We start from the raw sequence: 19,600 nt of genomic DNA, 5'->3' as shown, positions 1-19,600 counted from the left end.
CCTAATTTTTTACTGAAACCAGGCGTCCTCTTAGCTCCACTAATAACTGCACTGTATCAGAGTGAAGGGATTGAATATGTTTCTCTTGGGTGTTTCCCTTTGTAGATGGTCCCTGTGCTCTCGTCTCACAGCCCGCTGCACATAGGGAGCAATGTTATTAGTGGAGCTTAGAGGATGTCTGCTTTCAGTAAAAGATCAGGTTGTAGCCCATTTTCTGCCAATTAGGCCTACGGCGACAGCAACTATGCATTGTTTGCGTATTTATTACGCTTTATTGATACCGGAAGTTTGAATATGTCAATATCTTTCCATCTTAACCACAATCTTTACCTGTCAAGTTTAGCCTCAACATTGATTCTTGACATTTCAACTTTTTTCTTGAAGTGCATAGTAAAAAAAATATTCCTCCTGTAATTTTTTTTTCTTTTCACTGGTCCTAATACTACAATTGAGCATAATAAGGCCTAGTATAGTAAAATGCTTTTACTGCTTACCCTACCTGCAAAATTAGATACTGTTTTTGATTTACAAAGTACCCAAATATGAGATTATCACACACACGCGTTAGCTGTCAGTTTCTCACCATGAATCACGAGTGCCACATTAACAGATTAAAAACCTTGTCTACAAAAACTAGGTCATTACTGAATCTGAGGAACAAATCGTTAAGATATAAATGTGAATTCTTTATCCAGACATTGTGTAAGCAAGCGTGAGAAAGCCCTGATATGGTGGTGACACATGACGCAGGAGATGGGACTGTGTGTGCATCACCACTGCTAGCATCAGCAACAGCCATTCTCCACTGATTAACTTGAATTGAAAACCCCGCCTTTTTATCACACTAGGATAACAGAAAAGTACATAACGATTAACTAAAAAGGAAATGGGAAGTGAGGTTGTCATGTGATAATGTTCTAATACAATAGATGACTCACATAATCTGCATGGGAGAATATTCCTAATTGTACCTAATGGGTGTTGGTATGTATTTGGTTGAATGTACAGCAAAAACATGATGCTCAATTTGAGAACTTTGGTTTAAAGCAAATTAAAAAGGTCCAAAAATGTAAAATATCAAATGCAAAATATCACTTGCAGAACAAAAAACTAATTTAGAATTGCTTTGATTTAATTACAGCCTAAACATAACCCATTGGATTAATTTAACAGCTCACTGCAATATAGATTGGATGAGCCCTAAAGAGATTTTTTTCCAACAACAATGTGACATTCCTGGTAACTGGTCTGTCAGCTCAACTTGGCAAATATTTGGTTATTGTTTTCAAGGTTTTTCATTTTAATATGTTGTTTATTATTAACACATCTTATTGGAAACACATTGTTGGTTTTATCTGCAAAAAAACTCAGTGGCAGTGTTTGCTGTCACGTGACTGTTGTATCATATTGTGCCATAATTCCATATGAAATGTTCATTGTCAAATTTATAATTTTCCACACAGTAGTTTGAACAATTTTTTTTTCTAAATAGCTTTAGTCAACCAAACTATGTTTCTTCTTTATTGTTAGTTTGTAAAGATAAAAAGTAGCTTCACCAACATAATGAACTGTATATTCAGTCATTGGTAGTTTGTCATATTGCACCTTATCCATGAACAGTAGGCGGGGACTAATAATGTTGCGTGACTCTGATCCATCCTCTTTGGCTGGCTATTTAGTCTTTAAGGGTGGTGTCACTCGCTACATACATTTAAGTTGAACCTGGCATTTGGAAGGATTGGCTCCTCAACCTGAATGGGGACAGACTTTGGGAATCTGTGAAAACAAACAAGCAAAACAATATAAACAGCCAGAACAAGGAACATAGGATTTAATTTTTAATTTTAATTTTTTACTTCAATTTGACTTTTTTTTTAAAGTCATACTTTGACATTATAACCCAACACAAAGGCTAACAAGTTGGTTGTATGTTCTCGTGAGCAGCTATTATATTCGAATGTGAAAGCAGACCAAATTGACAGGACAGCCCTGCCTGGATTGGGAGGAGGGACGGTTAAAGGCGAGACCCTGACTGAGCCACAACTTACCACACAGTGTCTCACCTCCGCGCGCGCCACACTCTCTCCCAGTCTGCCTCACACACACTATGGACAGTAAGATAAACGGAAGGATGAATCCAACCATCAGCTCTTCCACCGACACCAGAGTGACTGACTTGATCGACGCCGGCTACAGCAGCAGCAGCAGCGGCAGCAACAGCAGCAGCAGTAATACTAAATTATCCAACCAAAACCACCCACAATCGCTCCATTGCATTTCGTCCTCCGTGCGTAATTTTGGAAACGCTGGCGCACTTGGCGTCGATGGCGCAGTTTTCAAAGACTGTAACAACATTGGCCTTGTGGACGGCTCACTCGCCGCTAAACAGTTCTGTGACCCTGGCAACAACGACTATCTGAAGTGCGAAACCGCGTTGTGGGAAGATTTTGTCAATATCCAACGGGGGACACATTTGAACATGAACGCGAATGTGGCCACCTCCGAAAGTTTGCCAAGTGCGAATCCACGCCTCACCTCGACTACAGGGGCCTGTAAGTTCATAAAAGATGAAAAAGAACCGTCTGTGATTATTGACACACCTTGCCCCAACTTTGACACATCATCTTCATCGGACATCCAGTTGCTTGGTAACGGGGATTTGACACGCTTTACGCCGTCAGTCGCGAGCTCAAGACAGGGGCTAAGTGGATCTCCACATTTCATGATCGACTTGAATCAATCACCAGAGCAGTTATCGGCACTAAATCAAGTTAGGACAGACTCCCGATGTGGTATTGTAGTGCCCGTGAAAGCTGTCTCCAACTTTGACAGTAACATGCACACGGCAGCAGCGCAGCAACAACAGCAGCAGATGACGTTGTGCAAGACAGAAGTGTCCCGGTGGCAGATGCAGACGTCTCCTGCCGAGGCTCAGTACTGGTGCCAGTCCGATGATCCGTTCACACACAGCGGATATGATGGGAGCCAGTCACAGGCTTTGATGTCCATGAGGAACCCGACACAGTGCTCCATATTCCAAGGGTAAATAGTCACTAATACTACATGAACATTCTACTATAATATATAGGTCTATACATGTTGTTGAAGTAAATTAGGAAAAGTACAATTTAAAAAAAAAAAGTTCAACTTTGAAACGTATCAATGCACTTTGAATGTGAGTTTGCAATGTGTGAGATAACAGAAAGTACAGTATTCCAAGGGTAAAGAGTCACTCACTACAACATAATAATTCTACGAATATTGGCCTACAATAGCCTAAATGTTCATCTTGAAGTCAATGTCGAGTTGGAAATAAAGTACTCTTATCTTTTCAAAACTACTTTGAAACGTGTACATAAACTCTGAATGTAAATGTGCTAACAGCCTGTGTGAGTTAAGATATGTAAAGTAGAGTTTTTACATCTCATAGTACATACATTGATGATCTTATTATTTAAATACTGTTAAAATAAGAAAACTAAACATTTCAAGGTAACTGTCTTTGTTTAAGCTAACTAATTCTCCTTTTTAGGGATCACTTATCATTCATGTAACTTCAAGATTTCAGTTATTTTCTTAGAATTCCATAAAGTAAAACTTGTGCCAACTTATTATTTTTTGTTCAGAAATTTTATCAGATGAGTTCTAACTCTGTTTAATGTTTGAAGTGACTTGGTTTTGTTTAACTGTACGACAGAGAATTAGTTGGCACAAGCGTTGTTGTTGGAAACTCTTACTTTGTAGAACTTAAAATTTGAAGTTTTTATGCATCTGAATGATGCATTTTCATTTCATATGAATGATAGTTTATCTCAACAAAAGATAATTAGTTGGCTCAAGTGTATGCAGCTCCCTTAAAACTTAAGAGTTTTAGTTGGCTTCAATTCTCAAATATCTACTTAAGTGCAGACATTTTCCTTCAAACTAAATTTTTCATTTTTACAGGCTAGTTCAAGTGCTGGAAAAGCTACGTGTCTGCAAAACAACACCTACCTTTTTGAGTCACTCAAAATCATATTATCACATTATATTTCCAAGTCTGAGAAAGTGCAAAACGTATATTATCCTAGATCTTATCTCCATATCTAAACTGTCATATTTCTCTGTATTGGAAACATTATTAAACTATTTCACTTATTTTGAAACCATCAGCAATCCCATTTAGTCTGGCTCTGAGTTCATCATTTTGTGACAGCAGAAAGCCCTGAGGAAATACAAATCTAAAAAACAGATCATTCTCTTAAATGATCTTTAAACTCACCTAAGGGTTAAATAAGTTCAAATCAAATTTAGTTTTTGCCTTTGAAAAATGAGCATCTGAGCGCTAACTTAATTCATGTACTATGGCTACCTTTAACCGTAATGTAAAAGGTTTATAATAGGGTTTAAGTCAACAACATAATGAGCCTATGTGTACATACGGGAGGGTGTTAGTTGTAAAACTAGCAGAGGCTGGTATTATATGGTATCTATACGGTGCCCACCATCTCTACCATTGTGTCCTTGAGCAAGACACTTAACCCCAAACTGCTCCCTCCAAGGGCACTGTACTGCGGCTGACCCTGCGCTTTGACCCCTTCCGAAGTGTGGTAACTTGAGAGGGGATATGCGAAAAGACACATTTCAATGTCAACCATTGACTAATAAAAAAAATGTATTTATTTTTATTTTATTTGATATTTATTTAGCATCTGAGGAGTTCACCCATGTATTTATAAAGAAAAAAAAAGAAAAAAAAAATATTTTACGTAATGCTTACTGTTCTGAGTTTGTACCTGGATTCTTGCATGCACTTATTGGAAGTCTCTTAAAGCATCAGCTAAGTGAAATGTAAAGTAATTTAATATTTACTTTTGATATTTCTTCAGCATTCCTCCTCATAGGATGTGTGTGATATGCAGTGACGAGGCGTCTGGTTGCCACTACGGAGTGCTGACCTGCGGGAGCTGCAAAGTCTTCTTCAAAAGAGCAGTCGAAGGTGAGCAAAAAAAAATATATAGGGGAGAACGGGGTAATCTGAGCCACTTTTTACATTTGCTCCCCTCTAAGGGAGATAAAATGATTTATCACTCAAATTTACACATTTCCCATTAATTCAGGATGTTTCCTAGAAATGGGCATTAGCAGAATTTTTTCAAGACAAAGGGCAGTGAAAATATGATTGTTTTAAAAAAAGTTGTCATGTGGCTCACTTTACCCCAGCTGTGGGGTAAACTGATCCACTTACTTTTTCCACTCTGAAACCACCATAACAACACATATTGTAACAGTAAGAATCCTGAAAGCTAGCCACACATTCCAGAACTAATGTCGGACTAGTAAAAGAATGATGGGGTTTGGTCAATTAAGCAAAGCAAATCTTCTAAACACTTGCAAGTAACTCTGAACAAAATCAAATGCAACATATTATAATTCAAAATGTTTTAATAATATTCAAATGAAAGATAGAACCAGTTAGATTAGAACACAGTCTGGGGGTCAGAACACAGGACCCTTAGAGCCAGCTAGTGTCTGGGGGTCAAAGCATAGAAAAATCAGAACCAGCGAGAACAGCCTGGGACTCAGAACACAGGAGAAGACCCAACTGGATTATAACATCAGCCTGTCATACTCTACAACTAGGCCTACTCTACATTCCAGCCCTGAAGGTTACAGGGAAAGATGAGAAGGTGCTCTTTCCGTGTGGTTGCCCCAGGTCGTCTTCCTGGTGTATTTCCTTGGCATGATGGCTTTTCTACAATGTGTATGCCATTAAAATAAAACATATGCTATGTCATATTACATTAAAATATGTTTAAGACTAGTGACTAATAGTCCCAGATAATTCTGACTAAGAGAAGACTAAAAAGCTCAAGACTTTTAGTCAACTGAAACTTGACTAGACTAAAAAGAGTTTAAACATGACTAAGACTAATAAAAACTAAAATTACAGTTTGACACAAAGACTAGACTAAAACTAAACTTAAAACAGGCCGCCAAAAACAACACTAATTGACAGTTAGCCTATACAGTAACTTCGGCTGCAGCTGGTTAGTCGTTAAAGTTAACCCACCGCCGCAGCTGCATCTTCCATATTGCCGCGAGTGGGGATTGAGGAAGTAATGTCGCCTGCTAACTTCCTGCTATTTCAAAATAAAAGCCAACTCACGTTTGTCTAGTTAAATACTCATGTTAAGCCAGTGAAATGCTTTTAATCTGAAGCCGTAGCCTGTTTGCAGCCCCGAGACTCAGGAAACAGAAATAGTGCAAAAATAATAATAATGGCGAGACAAAATAGCCTTATAACATTTCGTGTCCTCTCGTTTTTGTCAATGAACATGAAGATATATTTTATCAGAGTTTTTGTTTTTGTAAACCACATTTAGTCCCGCTTTTATTAGTCAACAATAAAGCATTATATATTTGATTACAGTCTTCGTCACATGACCACCATTTACGTTGCGTCTCGTCTCGTTTCTGTCACGTGATAAATGTTCGTTGACGACGATATTTTGTCATACATTTTGTTGACAAAAACAACACTATTTAAGACTAAACTTAACTTGTTCCTCATGGTGGGGGAAAGTGAGCCACTGTCTCACTTTCCCCCACCATGAGGAACAAGTTAAGTTTAGCATTTGGCTCACTTTCCCTCACCACCACAATTTGAGATAAAACTACCTCTCTTAGCATTTCAGGCTAATCTTCAGTTATCAGCATCACATGGTTTCATATGTTGGTAGTTCATCAACACGTATGATAGAAGTTTTTCTACGTGAATACATTTGCTTTGGCACAACAGTTGATTAAGTTGACAGCAAGAACATTTACTTTTACATGCAAAATACCTATTTTGGTGAAAAAAACATGCTTACCACAGCACCATGAGGTCCTCTCTTTCAGGGCCATGGGGAAATGAGAGGGGCTTGAAAACATATATCTCACATGACCAGAAATGTTTTCCGTTGCCTAGATACAGGGGGTGGCTCACATTACCCGATGCCTCAGATTCCCCCGTTCTCCCCTATATATATTTTTGGGCATTTTTTTAAGCTTAACAGTTTGGAGAAACATAATTGAAATGGGGTAGAGAAAGAGATGGGAATGACATGCAGTGAATGAGGACTGAGCCTCTATGGGGGGAGGAGGAGGGAGGGGGGGGCTTTAACCCCTACACCACGAGCGACCCCCAGAAATATTTTTTTGTTTACCTAATTCTTTCTTCTGGATATGTTTTGGTCCTAATTTCAAAATTATATAATTTCCTTTAGTTTTTATAATTTTGTTCTTTCGCATGATCTCAGTCAAATATTGTCAAGGCCACATAGCTCTCCAATGGGACAGTGTATCATTGCCTCTTGCTTATTTTTTTTATCTATCTTGGTGCTTCATGACAATGCTTGTTACTATATTACATTATACATGCTGTAAAAATGTATAAACCGTTAGTTTTAGCGCTCCGGCAAATCAAAAGTTGCCTTTTAATATGAAAACCCCTTTTTCCTTTTTTTCTGGTGATAAGAAGGTATTGTTCCTGACAAATGTGAAAATATTCTTGAAAACACATGTATATACTGACCTACTCTGAAAGGGAGTTATACAACATTCAAAATGTTGCCATGGCCGAGTTTTTTAAGGTCATGAGCATCAGTATCACATTGACGAGTGTTTCACTGTGTTCCTAATCTTGGGATGTTTTTTTTCTTTTTCTTGTTATCTTTCAAACAAGAGATATGTAAGAGCCACTCTGTCCCCGTGTCACTCTGTCCTCACAGCCTTGCTTCTATCTCATTCTCTGCTTTAGATCTTGTGAATGGTCGAGAGCACATGACACATTTTCATCATTATGTGCCTCTCCTCATCCGCTATATAATCAAAAATAAAAGTAACTATGACGTTTGAAAGCTTCTTGGAAAGTTACTGTTTCACTGTTGTTGTTGTTTACAGCAGCAGGGCCCACAGTTTTGTTTACACACATATTCTCGTCTTGCGTTTGTTTCTAGGTGCCTAAACAATATTTAGTTTTGATTTAGGATTATAGATTTATTCAATATCAAACATTCCATATGTAGAAAATATGTTTTTGTGAACTAACTGCAGGCTCTGCAAATGCAAAACACATCCCCCTCATCTGAAACTGCAAATCAGACACAAGGCCATTCCAAGTGCTTTACAGGGGCAAGATTAAAATACCTGGAACCTGGAACCATGTAAAGCGCTTTGGGTGTCTTGAAAAGCGCTATATAAATCCAATCCATTATTATCATACTGTACATACATGCATAGTGCACCTTTAACATTGTGTGTGTTGTCTGTTCTCCTTTCACTCACCAGGCCACCATAGCTATCTCTGCGCCGGGCGAAACGACTGCATCGTGGACAAACTCCGGAGGAAAAACTGCCCCGCGTGTCGCCTGCGAAAGTGCTATCAAGCGGGAATGATGCTTGGAGGTAGAATCTGGTTTCTATTTCTTTTTAGCACAGAACTATAATATAATGCACCTATTTGGCAACAATGACAGTGATTGCTTATGAAGTACAAAGTCATAGTTTTAAATTGTTATTAGCGTTGAAGAGATGGTTAGAAAGTGCTACGAAAAAAATTAAAATAATAGATACATACAAATTTAAAAGGAGTGTTTCGTAAGCAGAGGGAATGGAAGAGTTTTTTCAAAATGGTTGTCGGAGCATTTTTACCATTTTAATAGTTTTGTCACCTGAATCAATGGATGAATGGATGGATAGATAGATAGATGGATAGATGGATAGATGGATAGATGGATAGATGGATAGATAGATGGATAGATGGATGAATGGATGGATGGATGGATAGATGGATAGATAGATGGATGGATGCATGCATGGATGGATGGATAGATGGATAGATAGTTGTGTTATCATAGTCATATTGTCATCCAGCAAGCAAGTTTATTTATAAAGCACATTTCAAGCACTAATGCAATTCAAAGTGCTTTAGAACATACAAATTACAAACAAACAAAGCAACAAATAAAAAGCAGTAAAATGCTATAGAAAAAAAACTAATCTAACCACTAGTCCTTGTGTGTATCCTTGACCCAACAGGCAGGAAGCTGAAGCGATTCGGGGCCTTGAAAGCGTTCGGGATGGCCCCGTCCCTGATGTTCCAGTCCCACTTGGCCATGTCCGGAGGGGATAACGGCCAGGCCTTGAGCTCCATCCCGGGGATCCGCGAGATGCACCTGTCCCAGCAGATCCTAAACATCCTGGAGAGCATCGAGCCGGAGGTGGTGTACTCCGAATATGACAACACCCAGCTTGACGGGCCCCACGTCCTGCTCAACAGCCTCAACCGACTGTGTGAGAAGCAGCTGCTGTGGATCGTCAAGTGGTCCAAGTCTCTGCCAGGTAACTAAGGGGCTTTTTCAGAGGCTCAGGGTCGTCATGGCGGTTGAAGTTGTAGCCACGGGGATAACACCACTGCGGTATCCATGGGGACAACACTGGCCCAGTGGCAACGATGAAGGTCTTAGCCTTAGAACACACACTGAGATATAGAAGGATTCGTAATGGCATTTTGAGACAGTGTTGGGAACTGGTAACACATGCTATTTGTGTAGCGCTTGTATCAGTGCTCAAAGTTGCTAACTAGGAAATAAACTGGTAGTTAAGTAATAATGATGATTATATCTTTTTTTTTAGCGCCTTTCAAAGGACCCAAGGTGGCTTACTGCTTACTAGTTTAACTACATTTTGCAGTAGCTTGTTGGTAGCCCAACTTCATTCAAATTTGCATAGTGATATAAGTGGTTAGATAACTTTTTTGCGATTTATTTTGTTGTCAACTGAAACTACAAACTACAAAAATATTTGGGCAATACTGATTTTTTTTTTAAGGAAATGCATCTGTCCAGGCAACCGCTGGTAGTGCAGCATATTGTTATTTATTAACAAATGGTATATACTGTTTTTTTCCGGTTTATGTATAACCCGTAAATAACACATTTAGTTCATGCAGTAAACACAGTGGCATTTACTTTGGCATGTGACTTTTTTTCTTTTGATATTTTGTTATAATTTCATATCACGTGAGCATTGTCAATTTGATATTTTTTTTACAAAGTAGTTTTTGAACCACTTTTTCTCTGTAGCCTTTTGTTAAAGAGGACCTATTATACTACTTTTCTGGTCTTAATTTCTTGTTTTACACTGCTATAGAGCAACCTGACACGAATCACATCACAAAAAACTATGTAGATTTTCGGGAAGCTCTTTCTCTTATTTTGGCGATCCAGCACGTCCTGTCAACACTTGAGTGTGTGTGCTTCGGCAATCTCCGCTCCCTCCGCCTGTGATCGGCCATCTCCGCTACCCTCCCCCCCCTCCTGCAAACCCCACTCCGTTGTGATTGGTTACCTTCCTTCCGGAACACTTTCAGTGGCGGGAAGCGCGAGCATGGACCTATAAGGGCGCGAGGCAGACGCAAACAGGGAAGTGACAGCATTACCATACATGGAAACATCCGCGTGGTGACTTCACAAAGTTACATGCGACGTCACAAAGTTACGGAAGGGTAGACCGCTTTGAACACGTGACTTCTCGACTGGCTAGAATAGTGTTTAGTGCTCTGCACAGACACCCCAGACGGTCAGCAGGGAATACGTCGAAATGCATGTAAATCATTATTTGATAATTTAGTATGGTTAAGCATGACTATGAATCATCATAACAACGTTTATAGGTCATAAAAGTCAAAAAGCATCATAGGTCCGCTTTAACCAAATTAGATTTCTCCCTAGGCAAGCTTTGCTATTATCAACTTCCAAAGGTGTGAATTAATCTGTAGTTTGCAAAGCTATGCTGAAAAAGTAGCTTCCCCAACAGATACGAGAGAAGTGACTCTACTGTACGTGGTACAAAACTGTTTGATTTTCACACTAAATAGCTATAACCTTAGGCAGAATATTCCTGAAACCAAAGTTGCTTCCAAACACATTTAGCAACGAGCTAACCAATTAAATGTTCTCTAATACACTGTATACTGTATGTATATGGGCTCTGACCCCTCTCTCTATTAGTGTTAGCTGGAGAGGGGATATGCAAAAAGCCCTGTTTCAATGTAGCCATGTGTAAATTGACTAATAAAAAAAACATAACTTAGTTTCTGCCATGTGATTGGCTGATTAGTTATATGTGTTAAAGAGGACCTATGATGCTTTTTGACTTTTATGACCTATAAACGTTGTTATGATGATTCATAGTCATGCTTAACCATACTAAATTATCAAATAATGACTTACATGCATTTCGACGTATTCCCTGCTGACCGTCTGGGGTGTCTGTGCAGAGCACTAAACACTATTCTAGCCAGTCGAGAAGTCACGTCTTCAAAGCGGTCTACCCTTTCATAATTTGTGACGTCGCATAAAAATTTGTGACGTGACCACGCGGATGTTTCCATGTATGGTAATGCTGTCACTTCCCTGTTCGCGTCTGCCTCGCGCCCTTATAGGTCCATGCTTGCGCTTCCCGCCACTGAAAGTGTTCCGGAAGGAAGGTAACCAATCACAACGGAGTGGGGTTTGCAGGAGGGGGGAGGGTAGCGGAGATGGCCGATGCACAGGAGGAGGGAGCGGAGATTGCCGAAGCACACACACTCAAGTGTTGACAGGACGTGCTGGATCGCCAAAATAAGAGAAAGAGCTTCCCGAAAATCTACATAGTTTTTTGTGATGTGATTCGTGTCAGGTTGCTCTATAACAGTGTAAAACAAGAAATTAAGACCAGAAAAGTAGTATAATAGGTCCTCTTTAAGAAGAAATTTAACTGCTGTACCTAATAAAGTCGGTGAGTATATATATATATATATATATATATATATACAGTGCTGTGATAAAGTGGCCGGTGAGTATATATATATATACAGTGCTGTGAAAAAGTATTTGCCCCCTTTCTAAATTCTTCTGTTTTTGCTTGTTTGTCACACTTATTTGTTTCAGATCATCAAAACATTTATAATTTAAGACAAAGACAACTCTATTGAAATCAGAATACAGCTTTTGAATTTTCATTATTTTTATTGAATGTAAATAGTTAACCAGAACCTATTACACCCACGTGAAAAAGTATTTGCCCCCTAAACCTAATAACTGGTTGTGCCACCCTTGGCCACAACAACTGCAACCAAATGTTTGTGATCACTGGCAATGAGTCTTCTACATCGCTCTGGTAAAATGTTGGCCCTATCTTCTTTGCAGAATTGTTTTAATTCTGCCACATTGGAGGGTTTTCAAACATGAACTGCCTGTTTTAGTTCACGCCACAGCATCTCAATCGGTTTTAATTCCAGACTTTGACTTAGCCACTCCATACATTTTATTTTGATTTTTCTGAGCCATCCAGAGGTAAACTTGCTGGTGTTTTTGGGATCATTGTCCTGCTGCATCAACCAAGTTCTCCTGAGCTTGAGGTGACAAACGGATGGCCGGACATTCTCCTTCATGATGTTCTGGTAGAGAGCAGAATTCATAGTTCCATCAATTATGGTAAGCTATCCAGGTCCTGAAGCAGCAAAGCAGCCCCAGACCATCACACCACCACCACCATGTTTGACTGTTGGTATGATGTTCTTATGGTGGAACGCTGTGTTAGTTTTACACCAGATTCAACAGGAACCAGGCCTTCCAAAAAGTTCCACTTTTGACTCGTCAGTCCATAGAATATTTTCCCAAAAGTCTTGGGGATCATCAAGATGTTGTTTGACAAATGTGCGAAAAGCCTTTGTGTTCTTTTTGGTCAGCAGAAGCTTTCGCCTTGGAACTCTCCCATGGAGGCCATTTTTGCCAAGTGTCTGTCTTATGGTGGAATCATGAACACTGATCTTAACTGAGGCAAGTGAGGCCTGCAGTTCTTTAGATGTTAGTCTGGGTTCGTTTCTGCCCTCCTGGATGAGTCGTCGATGAGCTCTTGGAGGTATTGTGGTAGGCCGGTCACCACTGTTCCAAGTTTTCTCCATTCGTAAATTATGGCTCTCACTGGTTTGCTGGAGTCCCAAAGCCTTAGAATGGCTTTGTAATCCTTTCTAGACTTATAGATAACAATGACTTTGTTTCTCATCTGTTCTTGAATTTCTTTTGATCGTGGCATCATGTGCTGCTTTTTGAGATCTTTTAGTCGACTTCACTGTGTCAGACAGGTTCTATTTAAGTGATTTCTAGATTCTACAGGTCTGGCAGTAATCAGGCCTGGGTGTGATCACTAAATTAAACTCAACATTCCAAAATATGTGGTCAATTGATTGATTTATTAAAGGGGGCAATTACTTTTTCACATAGGGCAAGGTACGGTTGAATAGATTTTTACACTTAATAAATGAAATCATCATTTAAAAACTGCATTTGATATTTACTCAGGTTATCTTTGATTCAAATTTAAATTAGTTTGATGATCTGAAACATTCAAGTGTGACAAATATGAAAAAATATAAGAAATCGGGAAGGGGGCAAATACTTTTTCACAGCATATATGAAAATGTATAATAATATATAATATTTGTTCTTGTGTTCCTCAGGGTTCCGTAACCTCCACATTAACGACCAGATGACACTGATCCAGTACAGCTGGATGAACCTGATGGTGTTCTCTCTCGGCTGGAGATCATTCCAGAACGTCACCAGCGAATATTTATACTTCGCACCCGATCTCGTTCTTAACCAGTAAGTCATCACATTATTATTGGGCTATTTGAGTGAGCATGTGTAGCAGCCAAAAATGCAAAAAAAAAAGATTCAGTTGTGAATGTTATAAAAGACAATAATGTAGTAACTTGCCAATGACAAAATAACATTTCTGAACCAAAAATGTAATAACCTTTTGGCTAATAATGTAAAAAGTTGTAACATTATTGGCCGTGTTTTAAAAAATCCTTTAAACAATGTAATAACTGGAGGTGAATAGCAGAGGTGGGGGTAAGTCACTAATGTGCAAGTCACAAGCAAGTCTCAAGTCATAACCTTCAAGTCTCAAGCAAGTCCAAGTCACTGTGGAGAGAATCAAGCAAGTCACAAGTCAAGTCATTGCTCAGGTCAAGCAAGTCACAAGTCAAGTCATACAAAAATCATATTATCTAACCCAGTTTCTACATTTATAATACCTGCATTCCACAGTTCTCTTCTTCATACCGTCATCGACAACATCATCCTTGAACTACAATTGAATTATTCTTGGTCTGACCGAGGGTTCTTCAACTAAAATTGAAATGGGTCCAGTTGACAACATTTTCTTACAACAAAGGTCCGAATCTCATAATGTCTGCATCCAATAGCGACCCCTTATCTATCACATATGATGAACACCGCACATTTCCTTTTCTTTCAACCACATTTAGGCTACTTTCAATTTCCAATAGCTTACTTTTAACATGGAAAACAAGAAAGGCAAATAGTAACAGATAGGCCTATACTTACACAAAACAGACACTTAATGCCCATAATGCATTTAAAATAAAACAGTGCAATGATCTGCGCTATGGCAAAAATATCATATCACCTTTTTTTTTTTTATGGCAGGATCACATTTTGATTTATCCCGATTAATTTGTTTTTCATACTGGGGGGCGAACTGTCATAACGGGCAGTTTGCTGTGAACTGTCGGTGCGGGGGCAGCGGCTGTGAGCTGTCAGAAGGAGCCGGTGAACGTGGAAGGTTGAACTGCATCATATAGGCCTAGGCTACATCATAACTGCTGTTAAGTCTCACAGAGATGCTTTTATAAAACCTACAGTCCGTGGAGGTAGGGCGCTCGATAAGGAAGCGTGCGTTATCAAGGCAGCAGCGCTGCAGGAAACACTCGTTACTTTCGTTCTCTTTTACAAGACTTCCCGGGGCCGTTACAACGTGAAAAGGGAAGGGAAGAAGGCGCTACATTTACTGTGATTGGGTTATAAACGTGTAGCCTGGTCCAACCAGACCATCGTACTTCATTTCATTTGTACAGAAGGTCTGGAAGTGCTGTAATTGGCAAACGTTCACTCACTTGGAGGCGGGTGTCTGTCGAAGTTTAAAACTATTGGATCTGCCCAGTGCCACTCTGGATTAGCCAACCAATCGCATCACATTTGGTCATCACGTGTGTCATGAGCCGGCTTTTGATGGTGCGTTCCAGTTGGACAGGGAACTCGGAAATTTCCGACTTCACTACATATTGTAGTCTATGAATCTACCGGTACCTGGCAACAGTAACTTGTTAGAGCCTAACGTTTAGTTATTTGGACGAGAAAGGTTTTAGGCGTCCACACTTTCGCGAGCAGATGCACTGGAACACAGACAGGTCGGAACTCGGAACTACAAAGTCGGAAATCTCCTTCTTCCGAGCATAAAGGAACGCAGCATTCAACTGAAACTGGAGCGTTCTCAGCCACTCGCTCTGTTCGCTGATTGGACGATTGTAGATTCTCCGGAGAATCTGGGAAATGCGCTGTACACCCAGACTGACTACTGAAGGGAAAATTTAATTTGGCCGGAAGTAGGCGGGCGGGCGGAGCCAGGCTAATAAGCGTGTGGGAGGCTCACGTGAATTATTCTTGGTCTAGCCGCCTCCATTACTGCTGCTCCTGTCCTGTGTTGACCTGCTGAGGCTGTTTGTTCATGTAGCGCGCTGCGTGCATTGCACTGTAAAATCACCGATCATGTTTCAAAATAAAACATAATTTCTAACGTAATCTAACTTTTAAAAATTCAAGTCATTTTGAGTCTTCTGTCCCAAGTCTAAGTCAAGTCTCAAGTCATGAAGACCAAGTCAAAGTCAAGTCGAGTCTTTTATCAGTGTTAGTCAAGCAAGTCTCAAGTCCTCAAATTTGCAAATGACTCGAGTCCTCCATGTCTGGTGAATAGTATACTTATGTCACTCTATTTAAGTTTAAGTTTGACTTATTGGCTGTATCACATTTCCTTATTTTACTATTGCCTCTTTCATACACCTGTTTAAAGACCTGACCACAAAAACTCCTCTACTCTACATTATTGGTTCAGAAAAGTAAATTACGATATTTGCAACTAACTAATTTATCGGCTTTTATTACATTAAAAACAGAACAATTATCAGATGCTACAACTTGTGATTTACGAAGAGTTACAAGTATGACACTAATGCATTAATTCATATTGCAATTGGATGAATTTGGATTAAAAATAAGTTTTTTTAATGATTTTTTCGTTGCCAGGGAGCAAATGAGGAGAACCCCGATTTACGACATCTGCCTGGCGATACAGTTCATCCCTCAGGAGTTCTTCAATCTTCAAGTGACGCGGGAAGAGTTTCTCTGCATGAAAGCCATAATATTACTCAACACAGGTACACACACACACACACACACACACGCACACACACAACTTCCCAAAATCTGACTCACATTTTACCCTATGCTGTTGACCCATGGTCACATGGACCAGCACAAGACTAATATTATTGATAACATTTTTAAAGTCAGTCAGCCAGTCAGTCAGTCAGCCAGTCAGTCAGTCAGTAACTGCCTCACTCACTGCCTCACTCACTCACTCACTGCCTCACTCACTCACTCACTCACTCACTCACTCACTCACTCACTCACTCACTCACTCACTCACTCACTCACTCACTCACTCACTCACTCACTCACTCACTCACTCACTCACCTATTTTGACCTTCTTGCATGAATGAACCACACTCACTTAAACTTTACAGTGTTGCAAACTGATATTCGAAGCTTTGATGACCATCTACTGTAGAACCGTACAATGAGAGGATTGTTGTCCACGGACCTTGACGAGATTTATGTAGCAGCTGCTATCAAGTCCTGACTATCTAAAGGCCGAAAAACATTTGTAATCGCAGTTTCTTAAGTTCACAAGGTTGAAACTTTGCATGTAACTTCTACAACAACAACTGTTGCACATTTAACTTCCGTTACATTTCCTTGTGTGTTTTTGCCTTATTAGACCTCCTACTAAGAACATTTTAAATGTTTGTGAAAAAGTCAAATTTTGCCTCTGATGATCATAAGTGACCTGTAACAGCAAACGAGGCCATCAGCGAAAATAATGCTTTTTTTTAAATAGTTTTTAATAATGCCTTTGCTCAGGGACGATTCGCCAGGGGCAAAATGATTTAAGGGCAGGCAGACCAGAACATCCTGTCTTTGAGAACACTACTAAATCAAAGTTGACTTTGCTTCACCATGGTCATATCACCATTATTAATCTGACATAGTCTCATATAAATACATTACCTCATGGCCATGCATCCTGCCGTCTCTCTTTCAGTTGCTTCCCAAACAAATGCACGCACCGCTGGCACACGCTAACAAAGATCCTTCGGACCAGCACGCGCTGGTGTTGTAAAAACACTATCACTTTAGGCCAATGGGGGCGCTAGAATCAACAAAAACTGAAAACTCCTTTTAGCTACTTTAACTACGTAATCATTTAGATATATTTCTAATTTGCATATTGTTTGAATATCCGTTTCTTGTTTTCTCCCAGTGCCTCTTGAAGGACTTAAAGCTCAGGCCGCCTTTGAGGAGATGAGACAGAGCTACATCCGCGAGCTGACCCAGGCCATCCACATGAGGGAGAAGGGTCTGGTCGCCAGCTCACAGCGGTTCTACCACCTCACCAAACTCATGGACTCCATGCACGACGTAAGCTTGAGTAATTGTGTATATTTAGATCTCTTTTGTAACTGAATTTCTGGAAACTGGAGCAAGTATACAGCTGCTATGTCAATTTCATTAAGCACCAAATAAAACACTTTTTTAAATAAATGCAGATTTTGTTCTTTGTATATTTATTTGAATGCAAAATGTATAGATTTAAAAGGTGAAATCTACCATTCAACATTTGTTATCAAAATCATCATTATTTTGTCTAAATCAGTGAATATCACCTCATGATCCGCTGCTACCTGTACGTATGTGCGCCGAAAAAAAAAGATCAGTGTTAATACACAGCCTCTAAAAATTAGCAAATCTGTTAGCTATGGTGGTCCCGCAGTATTAAGATACTCTTAGTTACATACCAGTTTACAGAGCCTATAGGCTGTGTATTAAGACCAGATTTATTTTTCAGCACAGTATGGACAGGTAGGACATTGTGAGGAGATATATTCACTGATTTTGACAAAATGAAAAGCCTTCTCCAGAATCGCAGACTGCATCTTTTATGTCTCAAACTAACTGCTTCTTTAAATATTTGTACATAGACGAAACTGAATTTGAAAAAGAAATTGGGACATGTAGCTCAGTTGGTAGGGTGGTCAACCCGCAACTTCAGGGTCAGTGGTTCGATCCCCCGTCTCCCTGCCAAAAGTCCAAGTGTCCCTGGGAAAGGCACTGAACCCTAAATTGCTCCCGATAGTTAGCTTGCACCCTGCGTGGTAGCTGCTGCGATCGGTGTATGATTGTGTGCTCCAGTTGTAAGTAGCTTTGGATCAAAGCGTCTGCTAAATGACGTGTAACATAATGTAAATTGAAAAAATATTCAACATGAAATTCTCTGTTTCCTCGCAGATTGTGAAGAAGGTAAACCTGTTCTGCCTGACGACATACATCCAGGCCGACTCGATGCGCGTTGAGTTCCCTGAGATGATGTCAGAGGTCATCTCATCCCAACTGCCCAAGATTCTAGCCGGAATGGTGAGGCCGCTTCTATTCCACACCAAGTGACACCATGGCAACAGAACGCAACGCACACGGAAACGCAACGCAACGCAGACGTCTTGTGACTTGATTTTTTGACCATTTGAATTACTGGATTTTTCTTTTTTGTAGCAGTTACTGTTGTTGTAGGCAGTTGTCTATACTTTGCCAAATTGCCTCTAGTGGTCTTTTTAGCCCTTTTTACTTTAGGAGGTGGAAACGAATCGTCAAAATGTTTTTTTTTTTAGGGAAATTATTGATTTATTCCAAACGGAAGAGTGTTACGTTCATGAGTTTTTTGTTTCATTATGTAGGCTACTTAAAAACAGTTGACATTTTGAGAAAAAGTTGAAACTTCTAGAATCAAGACGAAATGAATGTCGGGAAAAAAAGTTGAGATTAGAGGACGTCTGGTTTCTGTAAAAAAAATTAGGTTGAAGTGCCTTGTTTTTGCTTTATGACCATATCAAAGATGCATCGTTTGTGTTTAAATAACGCTTTGCTCCTGAGTTATTGACCCTGAAAAGGAAAGTACTTTCTAAAGTAACTTTTCCGCAGTCTTATAACTTAAACTGTCGAGTGTATTCAAGTCGTCTTGATATTGTATTTCGTCTTTATTTTCGACATTTGTCTTTTTTCCCCCCTGTGGCCCTAAGTCTCTTCCAAAAGTTTCAGCATTTTGTTTTAGTGAAGATGTAATGTGGCCGATAGTGAAACCTGCCACTTAAGGCATTATCTCAGTGACTGACTCACTGGCCTAACTTTAGGGAGGAGAAACTGGGAACTGAGATAGCCAGCTTTGAAAATATTTGAAAAACAAAACAAAATGTTTTCTAATTAGCGCACGTCCACGCCAAGACTGCACACTGCCCTAAAAGGTTAAACAATGTTCTCAATGGAAGGAACATATTTGGAGTGTTTAAACTGCATTACAATACACACAATCAAATATTTAATTTAATCAGTGTAG

At 39.6% G+C, this 19,600-nt stretch overlaps 1 protein-coding gene across 1 annotated transcript; it reads left to right on the top strand.

The window, feature by feature from the left end:
- Window positions 1–2,131: 2,131 nt before the first annotated feature.
- On the top strand, window positions 2,132–18,657 carry pgr (progesterone receptor; the record flags this gene model as incomplete). The annotated part of the gene is made up of 8 exons (XM_080024730.1): window positions 2,132–3,042; window positions 4,869–4,978; window positions 8,314–8,430; window positions 9,064–9,366; window positions 13,529–13,673; window positions 16,179–16,309; window positions 17,477–17,634; window positions 18,502–18,657. The coding sequence occupies 8 exons, from the start codon at window positions 2,132–2,134 to the stop codon at window positions 18,655–18,657; spliced, it is 2,031 nt and encodes a 676-aa protein (XP_079880856.1).
- Between the last annotated feature and the right edge of the window lie 943 nt (window positions 18,658–19,600).

The sequence above is a fragment of the Ammodytes marinus genome (genome assembly GCF_949987685.1).
Source record: "Ammodytes marinus genome assembly, chromosome: 3".
Classification (NCBI taxonomy): Eukaryota; Metazoa; Chordata; class Actinopteri; order Uranoscopiformes; family Ammodytidae; genus Ammodytes; species Ammodytes marinus.
Note: the sequence above shows the minus strand (reverse complement) of the source record. Positions and strands in the feature narration are given on the sequence as shown.